Genomic DNA, 13,386 nt, shown 5'->3' on the forward strand with positions numbered 1-13,386 from the left:
TGTGGCATGGTATGCGTTTATTGAGTTAATTCAAATGTTAAAACACAAAATAGTAGATTACCAAATGAGTCAACTCAGGGAACAGTGTAATTTCACTGTTCCCTAGTCAACTGAATATGCCACCAAACTAAACAATTTCTTTCATATATTTGATAGATAATATAGTTCCTTAATGGCATGTTGTTCAGTCACTGTCAGTTAAATGAAGAACGTCTTCGCCTTGTGCTGTAGCTGAAAGGAAAAAAAACAAGGGGTATATTGCGTACAGTGTTTGGAAAGATTGGTAATGTTCATAATAACGTATTAGTGGTCTAATGAGCCAATGCATTAGTTAAGGATCAAATAAATTCAACTAGAATTTAATTTATACAAATTGAAATGAACATATAGGTTCATCGAATAATTTATAGATCAAATAATTCATTAACTGATCGATCAGCTGCTTAATTTACATTATCATTTAATCGGTTGAGACAATCACGTATTCAATCAATTATTCAATCAATCAATCATTCACATATTTAGTTAATTAATTTAACTAATGACTGATACATGTGAAACCCAAGCGTATGAAGTGGAAATGAAACTTACCTCTCTGCTTCTCGGCTGTGGCCTTTCTTGCACCTGATCGGTCTTAATAAGCCATGATTCTATTTTTTCCTCAGATGTAACTTCAGTGATATCTCTTAAAGTCCCTTTTGCCAAAGCTAAATAAATTAAAAGTCTAAATTGACAACTACTGATACAGTCATATGGGTTTATAGGTATCACTTGAGAAAACATCAGAACTAAATACGTTGGGCCAACGTGGTTGGTTTTACGATGTTGCACAAACATTATCGGGCCAACGTTGATCCAAATACTCGGGCCGACGTCTTCCCAACAAGTTGAATCGACGTTGAGCCGATGGAAAATCGAACGCCAACCTAAGTGTAAGTACGTTGTGCCAACGTAATTTGACCTTCAACCAACGTCGCTTGCTAGCTGGGAGAGAGCAGCTTAGGTCAGATGCCTAAACTGGTAGTAGCCACTGTGTGTGCACTGAAACGTGGGGATCTCCAGGTCTCCGATTCAGTTGCCATTCCTGCTCTTCTTGTGTTTGAGCTGGGGGGGGGGGGGCTGAAATTCGGAAAAGAGTATGGGATTGTTACCCGGTGTAATGCCCAATTACCTCCAGAAATACCGCACTCACTGGTGGATCCAAGAATTTGAAATAGAGGGGACACGGAGAGTGACTTTCACAGATGGAAGGTCTGTTCTAATACCTCAGCCCCACCATGGTTAGGGATGAGGTAAGAAGATTTACGATTATGGCACCATTAGATGGTCGGAAATGACACTCTCATACTGAACATTTGAGTCGAATTTTCTTTTTCTGATTTTCGTTTTTTTTTTGTTTTTTTTTTTTAAAATTAGGTGGGTGGGGCAGGCTGGGCCCTCCTTGAATTCGCCTATGAAATGGAAACAAGTATTCGTCAGACTTTTGTCGGTTATTCTTGGTGTTTACACCGAATATATCCATCCATCTATAAGAGACGGATATGGAGAAAGAATTTTGTTTAAAAATGATGAGACAGACATTAAAACAAAAATTAGCTTGTTTTTGAATAGGCCTACAGTGACGCGACGCCATGCTCCCTTATTTCTGGACTTTCTTCTCTCAATTTTTCTCTATTTTTGGGAGTTGGGATAAACCCGGTGTTCCCTGGACCCGCCCGCTCCTAAAACGATTGCTTGATGATACTTGATTATATTGGCAAAACTAAATTGATGGGACTTAGATTTGTTCTATAGCTGGGACTACATTGAGCTGATATCAGGTGATTTTTAATTACTTGAGCATGATTTGTGGGGGGGGGGGAGGGGCGCGACTGGGGATGGGTATTTTTTTTCAGGGGTAGGGAAGGACGTGCGGCCCCCCTGTACATCCTAGATATGCCAATACTAGCATACCCTGTGATTTACTATACGGTCCGCTACTACCCCACATCTATCATACTTTGCTTGTCAATACATATCCTTACCAACTTTCATCTATTTTTTTAAGTCAAATAGGTACAGAAAAATTGCCTACCACCCTAGGCCTACAATATGTTTTGCCTGTGTGATGGGATTAGTTATCTGTTTTTCTTTAATTAGAGGTCTACAGCTTGTATACATTAATTACTGTATCATTCATATTCCAAATAGAATCAGATATCTATCATAGCCTACAATTGTTTGCAGGCCTACCCCACATCCGCCATCTTTTACCCGGGAACAGTACGTACATGACTGCTCCCAGCTTTTTATTACATATCACTGTTGCACAACTTTCACCCTAATTTATAAGGTGCTTTGCTTTGTTATCTATTTTTCTTGTCCTCAGAGCATAACAAACACTTTAAGTATACAGTATATAACCATTTCCTTTTTCAAATAAAGTTCGATGTAGCCTACAATTGTTTGTACAGTAAATTTTATTTTATTTTTTTTTAAAATTCATATTTTTTTGAGGAACACATTATATAAGAACACCGAGAATAAACAACAAAAATAAGAACAAATTGAGGCTGAGGTATAGTGTAGTGATGTTTTATTTTTTAAAATAGAAAAACCAACAAATCCTACAGAATTTGTACCTTATTTACAGTACGGTAGGTGTGAATATGTAGTACCTTAAATAATACAGTAAAGTGATATACTGCTGTATAATAATAATTTTGTATACAAAATTGTGTAAAAATAAGAACAAAATAAGAACACTGAGCCTCGAGCTACTGGATTTTCAAGGGTTTTCCAATGCTGCTAGATCCCTGCGACGGCTCCCTGGCTAAGCCTATATTTGCTGATTGCTCTGGAGATATTTATATACAAACCAGTGAAGTTTATCACAACATCGAATCCATTCGTATATTTTTGCCGGGCCTTCGTACCTGTACTCCGACAAAGGAACATTTATTGGTTCTTTACTAGCCCAGGGCCGGCACCAGCGGGGAATTTGCTCGTTCGTCGGACAGGCCTGGACCCCACTGTCGCTCGAAAATAAAACAAAATAATAATTTGCCTATTCAAATAACATTATTTTGATTGCCAATCCCTAATATTGTGGTCTAAAAGTACATTTTGGACCATGTACACTAAGCCATAAAACTTCCCTGCAGTGAACCCTACAAGTGTCGGACATCTTGTCGGAAAATTCTGGCGCCACCGCTGCCCCAACCATGGGCTCACTTTCATCAATCCCACATGATTCATACCGCGTGGTCGTCGCCGTCATGATTATCATTACCATCATCATCACCATCATCATCATCATCATCATCATCATCATCATCATCATCATCATCATCATCATCATCATCATCATCATCATCAACATCATCATCTGAGCAACAAAATTATCTAATTGAAGCTCTAGATCCAGTCAGCGTGGGCTCTAGGTATCTACTCGCTCCCCCCAGAAAGCACGCTCAAGTAGTTAAAATCACCTAAAATCATTTTATTTTGTGAATTAGCGCCTTCCCGCCCCTCCTTCCCCAATCAGCACCCCCATTTCAAGATTTCTAGATAACGCCACTGTCTGGATCCGCACTTGACAACGAAGACGATGATGATGATGATGATGATGATGATGACGATGACGATGATGATGACGATGACGATGACGACGACGACGACGATGTCGGTGATGGTGGTGATGATGATGATCATGATGATGATGTTGATGATGATGATGATAATGATAATAATGATGATGATGGATGATGATTATATTGGTGGTGATGATGATGATGATGATGGATGATGACGAGGATGATGATGATGATGTTGTTGATGATGATGATAATGATAATAATGATGATGATGGATGGTGATTATATTGGTGGTGATGATGATGATGATGATGATGATGATATTGATGATGACGAGGATGATGATGATGATGACCCGATAATGGTTTCACACAACCTAGGTTTTAATAATATACGTATCTGTTTATCACATATTATTTGGAAAAGGAATATTCGTATTTTAAGAACATGTTATACTTTTGACCTCTAGTTAAAAAAAAAGAGATAACAAAGCGTCTCAAACAGGCAAAACAAAAAAGAAGTAAGCCTATTATCTATTGACCTTGAAAATTATGTTGAAATTAGTAAACAAGAATATGTGCTAAGTGAAAGGCGACGGATATGGGGTAATGTAAGTGAAAGGCGACAACAGAATACTGCAGCGTAATCTAGGTAAAAGTTCATATATCGAATAGGCCTACAAGGTAGAAGTGTATTGAATAGGTTTAATTTTAAGTTAAATTATTACAAAACCAAGTAGGTCTACTTTTGCATCCAAATTGAATCGACATTTAACCATTATTTTATATTCTGAAGAGTCCTACCCCAGTGAAAACTACTGTCTCGTACCATGAACCATTGATATTGTATGAGCGGTTTGGCGCAGTGTTGTGTTTCTGCGTCTCAATTTTGAGGTTGGAGGTTCAATTCCTCGTTATGGATTTCGCCTGTGTCATTCAGCAAGGTGCTTTACCTACGGTTGTCTCTCACCACCCAGCAGTACAAGTGGGTACCTGGTAGGTACAAACACAAAATGCACTGAAAAAAACAATGATAATGATCACATGGAAGACATTATCAAAAAGGGTAACAAAATAGTAGGTATATTAGGTCAATTATATATGGTCAAGATGACTTCAATAGATTTTATTATGGTGATTTACTATAGAAGACAGCAGGACTTTCTTCAATTAACTATGCATGCTCCCTTTGGATTCGAGGTATTAAAAAATCAATTAATAAATTAAAAATCCTACAATATCATATGGCCAAGGCAATTTTAAAAGCATCCAGAAATGTAACCAACGAAGCATTACTTGGTGATTTGAGATGGGATTCCATTGAAACAATACAGAACATATATAGAATAAAATATTTTAATAGGCTTAAGAAAATGGAGGATGATAGATGGCCCTGATTGTTGTGTGAAGCACTTATGGAGGTTACATCTACTGCAAGATGAAAGTGGATCGACAGTGTAAAAACAATTCTAGATAAATATGATTTAAATGAAAAATTTAACCTAACTACATGTGGTTAAAATCTTGTAATGAAAAGATCTTAGTTGATTATGATAAAGAATGACTTTGAAATGCCAATAAAAAAGCATTAACTGATTATTTAAAGTACAAAAATGCACCAACCATGGAATACTATCTTTTGGATAAAGTAAATTTTCAAGGTATAAATCTAAAATTCAAAGCAAGAACCAATACTTTGGATCTTGAAGGCAGAAAACGGTCATGGTCCGATAGTTATTCTGACTATTGCATTATATGCAAAAGTAAGGAAATAGAATGAGTCGATCATTTCCTCTTTGATTGTGAAATTTTATCCACCATAAGAAATATGCTTTAGCAATCTAAAAAGTGATTTTTTGAATATGCAATATTAATGAATATTTTTGGGATATTTTTGTGAAAGGTTCCCAGGAATTTAAACATCATCTACTTCTAGACAATATTTATAATATGTGTAAAGATGAAGAAATTTTTATGATTTTTGATAAACACTGTGATTTTTTTTTATCCAAGGCTTTTGCTCATTGTCATAAATTAATGAAAGAAATTACAACCCCTATTTAATTTATTTTCATAATTTTTCTTCTATACGCCTATATTGACTTAACATGTAAACAGCTGTTTTACACTCTGTATTAAATTTTTACTGTATTTTGATTTATATTGTTTTATATCATCTTTAGATTGTATTTTCTGGGTCGAACCTCTCCTGCGCGAGAGTGTTCCTCGGTTTTAAAGGAAAGTAGCAATAAATCGTATCGTATCCTACAACTACAACATTATGGAATTGTCCACAGGGAACTGAGTGTGTTCATGTACTTGATCCAATGACCGGGGGAAATAATGTGAAGCGCTTAGGCCTTAATTGTTGGCATTAAGTCTAACATATTATTATATCAACCTTTAGTGTTCGTGAGGACTTCCAGCTCCGGCGTTACGCCACTGCTAAGAGCTTTTGTTTAAATTTGGTAAGTTGACTGCATTTAGGCCTACCTCTAATCAAGTTGTTTTACAAAATGCCTTGTATATTAGAACAAATACAATACAAATGCAAATATTTAATATTTATATTAAGCAAAGTATGAACACTCTTTAAAGCGAAGTACGAGGCTATTGACGTAACAAAAGCAAACTTCAGTGAATGAATTCGTCGTCACGATTGTCGGAGAATTTTTGTTTTTTGTTTTTGTTCCGTCGATGCAATTTATCTCATGGCGGCACCAACGCCTCAAATCGGGCTGGGAAGTAGGGGAAAGATAAAATGGGAGGGGGAACCCCGAAGAGAGAAAAGTGGGCATGGTCGGGCGTATTAAAATGTTTCGAAAGTGGTCAAAAATATGACAATTTATTGGTTTCAGAGGTTTATTTAATTGATTTTTTTTTAATTGATTTAATTGATTAGTGTGTCTACTAATATGTAGAAAATACATGTAATTGTTTTTAATCTCGACGAATTGTGTTTTTTCTTCATTTTTGAGAAGAGGTGGCAATCAGTGGGAGAGAAAGAATTTTTCTGGGGGTAAAATTACTACTAAAATTACTACTGCTGTATATCTCTACAGATAAAATGTTATTATCTTAAAAGCAGGCCTAAGATAAAAAATTGTTCGGCCATAGCCAGTACGGTCGGTGCCGTTACGACGACCCAACATTTGAACTATTTGATACTTGCAAAGTCATTGCTAAGTACTATGGGATTCTCTAATGTAGGTGAGAGTTGATTTTACAAGCGTATAAAATAGGCCGAAATTTGACTGAACCAGTTCAGTTGGAAACAAACAGCACTGTACGTTGAGACATACTATTACGGTACGCTTGCTATAAACCGATCTTTGAACTTACCTGTTCTTTCAGTATGGATTCTCTCTTGTGGGAATATGAAGGGGTTCCGCTGATGAAGGATGTGACTCCGGAAGTGCTAAAAAATATAAAGGACTTCGATGTCCGCGACGACGACATTTGGCTGTGCACATACCCCAAATCAGGTAAAACCATATTGATTTAATATACGTATATACACAAACCAACCCATCCCCACGTGGCACGTAATCAATATTATGTAGCATCTAGATAGCCGAACACTGTATTTACCTTTCTTTGATGATATGTATAACAAAAGAATATATGGAACGAATAACATGAATAGATTTTAGAACACTTTATTGGATAAAACCAAAAAATAACAATGAAAATCAAACAGTAGCCGGGATATGACAAAAATAAACATGTGAAAAATAATTTAATAATATAATAGGCCTAAGTGGTGATCAAAAAGAAAGGAAAGAAAATGGTAACCGAAAGAATGATGTTAGTGGTGGCTGGATGTGCAATCGCTAATGATGCCAAGATCTTTGTTAAGGCCAAGGAGGTGGGTTTTGTATTTTAGATAATAATTTGAGTTAATTAATTTTTCTGTCTGAATGGGGAGACTTGAAATTACCTGCAATAATGGCACATTTTATGATGTTGATACTATGGTTAGGTGCATTGAAAGGCTCGTCAACAGGAAATCCGGGGAGACTTTTGCGGATAGAGGACTTGTGGTTATTAATTCTAGTACGAATTTAAGTGCTGGTCTGGCCTATATAATGAACAGTAGGGCAAATATTGCAGGTAATTAAGTAAATAATATCATATATATATACACATACTGTCTCTTATACACATCTAGATGTGTATAAGAGACAGGTTTTACAAGATTTCGGTGCCATAGATATAAGAAGTTTTGCAACCGTGTCTTCACTGACTGTCTCAAAGCTTTCAAGTTTGGTGATATGACATGAGGGATGAGATGCGGCCGTGAAAGATGAAACTTCAGATTTGATAGAGATACTCTGACGCAAACGTTTGATTTTATCAACAAAAAATGTGTTAAAGTCAGTAGCCAACTGAAGCTTACTGGATGATGGTGGTAAATTTGCCAGGGTTGTCCTACCAAGTAGCTTATTGGCAAGTTTGAACAGAGCTCTCTGATCATGTCCACATCCGTCGATCTTAGACTGGAGGTAAGAAACCCGAGAATCTTCAAGCGTACGGTGGTAAATATTGCATTGAATCTTATGATGATCTTGATCTTGAGATTTCAGCCATTTCCGCTCAGCTTTACGTCTTGCTTGTTTAGCTATCCTACAATTATTGGTGAACCAAGCAGGGGATGCATGATTTGAAACGGTCTTAGATTTTAATGGGGCCAGTTCATCTCTAAGTAAGGTAAGTGTATTATTGTACTGGGTTATTGCGTTGTTCACATCCATGTCATCACTAAAATTAGAGAGAGAATGCACAATTCTCCGATCGAGAAAGTTGATGTCAATGTTGTTAAATTTTCTAAAAGTCACAACTTTCTTGGTAGGTGCTGGTTTGCGTGCATCGAGTGTAACGTGAAGAAAGAAATGATCAGACAAGGGATATTCATGAACCAGTGAAAGTTTCACAAGATTAGGATTATTTGTAATGACAAGGTCAAGTGTATGTTTGTGAGTTGAAGAATTTATCAGTTGAGTGAGATTAAGTGAATGAATTATATCCAGTAAACGAGCAGTATGTATATTACTCGGATCGTCTATATGAATGTTGAAGTCACCAGTAATGACAAGATTTGAAGATAAAGAATATTGTTCTAAAAGGGTCGAAAAGTCGGAGAAAAATTGCAGAGTGGGATGAGGCGGAGGTCGATAGATTGTTAAAAGTGTGAACCTTTTAGAGACAGTTTTAATCACAGTCTCACATGCTTGATAGTGAGAAAGAGCTTAACGCGTTGGTGTGGACAAGAGGATTATACTTGCTGGTTAAAACAACGCTATAAGAATCATAGCAAATTTACACAGAAAATCCTACGTCATAAGGTGGCAATTTAAAAAAAACCAAAAAGTGATGATATATTCAGACGTTTTTATTACAAGAGTGTACACGGATTTATATATTGTTATTTCACCATTTCACAGCTTTATATTATGCTAAGACGCTGCTCCAACGTTGTACGGTACTTTCACCATTTTCAAAAGTTAATTAATTCACTCACATCATGTTGAACAGCAAAGTTGGGCACTCACTGTTCCCGTCGGCTTTCGGCCGACGCGATTGTATGGGGAACGCAACATCATTACGCGCGCGCAACGGATCGCTTTTAATGACCATCCGTTGGTTCAGACTGCTACGGATAATCAACAGATGGCATCGCGTCGTCTAACGCTCACAGTGAAGAGAGTTTTGTTCGTCGGCCGACGGACGTACCGCCATCGCACGACGAATCCAACTGCTCCCGGTGAGCTATAGACGACGCGAAGCCGCCTGCCGATTGCCGGCAATCTAAAAGAATCCTCATTAAAAATGATCCGTTGTGCGCGCGCATCGTCGCGTTGCGTTCTGCATAGAATCACGTCGGCCATCAGGCGCAGTGAGTTCCCAGGTTAAGAGCCCCGGGAACCAAGAAAGCAGAGCTTGTATTTAGGTCTAGGTTAAAGTTTTTCTATTACTCTACATAATTTTAAAGGTAAAATTAAACATGATAAATTAATAAATTACGATAATAAAGTATAAAAGGGAAAGAAAGTATCATGTTTCACTGAAAGCAAAAAACATATTCCGTACATTATATATTTATTATTTCTACTTTTTTTGTTTAAATTTAATAGTTGCTTCGTAATTGTGCTTCCAATGGTTGCTTACATTACATTAATAAATAGAATGAATCAATCAATAACTGCAATTTAATTAACATTGTAATATATTGTACAGTACACGTCATTTAAATAATTTTATCAGCATTGAGGTGAAAGGTACTGATAGACCTATAAGCCAATTCATAGCTTAAACTGCGCATGCCCGTATCCAGGTCAATCGACAAATCCCATATCGTGTGTATATTTGTTTTTGTCGACTGACCTTGATACGGGGAATACGCAGTTCTAACTACGAATTTGTTTTCAGGCAACGGGGTTTTTTTTTTTCCCTTTTCCAGGTGATATACGTTGCCAGGAACCCGAAGGACACAGCAGTGTCAGCGTATCATTTCATAAAACCAATGTTTAAAAAAGCGAACACCGAGGTTGATTGGAATCAGTTAATTCAATTATTCATGACAGGCAAAGGTTTGTTAAAACTTAGTCTTTTTTGTACTGTATATACTCGCGTATAAGACAAGCCCTGAGTTTGAGATGACCCCTCCCAGGGGTGGATCCAGAGATGTCCGAAAGGGGGAGCGAAAGTGTGGGACCGATTGAGACAACTCTATGCTAGGGGTCTGGGGGAATGCCCCTGTGAACTTGTTGTGTTTTAGACGCCAAAAAATAACTCCTAAGGTGTTTTGGGATATCTATTTTTCTTTTTTTTTTCTTTTTTTTTCTTTTGACTTTCCAAAAGGGGAAAATCCACTCCTTCCCCCTCCCCATTCCACCATCGGAATTCATATTTTTAGCCGCTCATGATCTTGATCCTGCATCTAGCTGGCTTAAACCGGAGTCAAATTAATGTAGGGCTAATATCCAAAAGAATGCCATTTCATGGGCTTTTAAATATTAATCATATAATTTCCCAGTACCGTATTCAAAATTGCGTTCATTAATATTCATAATAACATTTAGTAGGTTCAATGCAGCAGTAAATTCGCGTGTTACGGGCACAGTTTAAAAATAGAAAGTTAGTAGCACTTAACATTGATTTTCATTGACATTTTTAAAATCCCCCCCCCCCACACACCCCTACCATATTTTTGGAAACGACGATTGTAAATAAATATTTATATAAAGATAATCATTTTAATTTAGAATTATAATGTTATTGAATATTTCAATTTTTAATTAGATCAATTCTTGTCTGTTTGCAATAGACACTTTTTTTTTTAACTTTTGCTTTTAGTTCTCGGCACCCCTGTTCAACCTTTTATGTTCTTGTGGAAAGAATGAAAATTTATAAAAATAAAAATAAATAAAAATAAAAACTATCTGAATGATTTGCCTATAGGGATTATTGTAATTAATTGTATTCTTAAATATAATGAATTTTGTCATTAATACACAATACACAATTCTCTGAAATATATTTACAGTTATGTATGGACAATGGGCAACACACTTGCTACCATTTTGGAATCGCCGACATGAAGGCAATGTGCTGTTCTTGAAGTTTGAAGATATGAAAAAGGTAATAGACGGGTGATATATACATATAGGCAAGTTGAATGGCCGAGTGATTAAGAGTTCAATGGCCGAGGATTAAGCCACCGTATAACCATAATATTCCGGGCTCTAATTCAAATGGCAAGCTCGCCTATGGTTCGGTTGGGAACAATTCTTCCCTGATAAGGACTATATAAACCGTAGGCCCAGTGTACACAATTTGGATTGTGTGCCTGACAATTATTTGAATCTGTACAGCAATAAAGCCTTTGTGGTTAAATGGGCATGACGATAGATTTGACAGCGTGACGCAGGTTCGAGTCCCGTATGAAGCATTTTATTACACAATGTATTTATTTGTCCTATTTATTTTATATAGGACAACATTCGTAAAGTTTGCTGCACGATGAATACTCATTTATTCGAACACTGTATTTACCTTTCTTTCATTAACAATGTTAACGACTATCTTGTTTTTGAAGATCTCAAAAAAGTACAGTAGTAGACGAATACCTGTATATACATACATGATATTTTCTATACATAAAATACATTATCTGTGCATATTTGCAATATATACACACAAACCACTGCCTTTCGTTATAATAATAATAATAATAATAATATTATTATTATTATTATTATTAATATTAATATTATTATTATTATTATTAATAATAATAATAATAATAATAATGATAATATTAATAATAATAATAATAATAATAATAATAATAATAATAATAATAATAATAATAATAATAATAATAATAATTCGTTCTTATATAGCGCTTCATGCACGAAGCATCTAAGTGCTTCATATTACTTCCCCGGTCATTGAATCAAACACATATGAAACACATACTCAGCACCAAACTTAATTATTAAATTCAATTATATTACTATTCCATAATATTTCAGCTAGTAATCAGCGCAGTTGTGTTGGAACCTACCAGGTACCCACTTGTACTCCTTGGTGGAGAGAGGCAACCCTAATTATATGTGCCTTAATGAGAGTTAAGTTTTATTTTCTGTGGTAGAAATTAATGATATCTCTATTATATCTTAAAATCGCTGATAAAAGATCATGGTGATGTTATGACATGACTTATTATATAAGAATGTCATTGCCGCGTCCAGCTTCAGGTACTATTTCCTCAGCCTTAACCATGGTGAGGCCGAGGTGGGTGTGGACTCATAGCTTCGGAGTAGGCAAAGTATGAGTAAATACATCAAATACAATGTTTTTTAAGTATTCTTATCTATGGTACATCACACTAATTGGATCTGGTTGTCGAAAATCCTGATAAAAGGTATGAGAAATTGTTTGGCACTTCGTTTAATGGTGATGTGATGATGACGACCACAGAAAATAAAACTTAACTTTCGTTAAGGCACTATAATTACGGTTGCCTCGTCTCCACCAAGGAGTACAAGTGGGTACCTGGTAGGTTCCAACACAACTGCGCTGATTACTAGCTGAAATATTATGGATTTCCGGCCATCTTGAGGTACTATTTCCCCACAGGTTATTTAGATCTCTGATTGCCCGAATATCGCTAATAAAAAGTTTATTCCAATTCTCGCACCTCAGTCCCAACCATGGTTGGGCTGAAGTGGTGGTAGGCTCATAGCTTTAAAGTAGGTAAAGTATTTACATCAAAGACAATATTTTTAAGTTTTATTTTCTATGGTACATCACGCATATAATCTCTATGGTTGCCGAAAATCAGTAATAAAAGATTATGAGAAATAATGGTGAGGTGATGTGATGATGATGAATTTTACTATATGAAGGTGTCTATTCCGGCATGCAATTTAGAGGTACTCTTTCGTAAAATTTTCGCACCTCAGCCCCAGATATAGTGTTGCTGATGTGGGTGTGGTCTCACGAAATGTCCCCTACCTTTCAAAACAGATTTGCGCTTTGGTAAGGGCGGCACCAGGAAGTCCTTGACGAGGTGGATCCACGCCCCCCCCCCCACCTACGTCGGGGAAGCCTAGCTCTCTCCTCCCCGTTAAGCGAAAAAATGGATTTTTCAGGGAATATTTTTTACTAAAAGATAATAAAAGTTTGTGTTAATTATGGGATTCTTTATTTAAAAGAATGTCAGGGGTACTAGCTTAGGTAGGGCCCAAACTAGTCCCACGACCACTAATGATTGCAGAGCCAAACCAAGGCAATATATATATATA

At 36.4% G+C, this 13,386-nt stretch overlaps 1 protein-coding gene and 1 long non-coding RNA gene across 2 annotated transcripts in view; one reads left to right on the plus strand and one right to left on the minus strand.

Moving 5' to 3' along the window:
* On the minus strand, positions 1–7,047 carry LOC117119212. The gene is made up of 4 exons (XR_004447156.1): positions 6,917–7,047; positions 4,404–4,567; positions 592–707; positions 1–231 (listed from the first exon to the last, which is right to left on the minus strand). It is a non-coding gene; the product is annotated as an uncharacterized LOC117119212 (long non-coding RNA).
* Positions 6,752–13,386, plus strand: part of LOC117119211 (sulfotransferase 1C2-like) — a 25,324-nt gene continuing 18,689 nt past the window's right edge. Inside the window, exon 1 of the mRNA XM_033264021.1 lies at positions 6,752–7,059. Coding sequence (XP_033119912.1) covers positions 6,930–7,059 — 130 coding nt within the window. The 5' untranslated portion in view covers positions 6,752–6,929. The remainder of the gene's footprint in view (positions 7,060–13,386) is intronic.

The sequence above is a fragment of the Anneissia japonica genome, unplaced genomic scaffold (genome assembly GCF_011630105.1).
Source record: "Anneissia japonica isolate Jap-2015-1 unplaced genomic scaffold, ASM1163010v1 scaffold287956_len95842_cov151, whole genome shotgun sequence".
NCBI classification, from domain to species: domain Eukaryota; kingdom Metazoa; phylum Echinodermata; class Crinoidea; order Comatulida; family Comatulidae; genus Anneissia; species Anneissia japonica.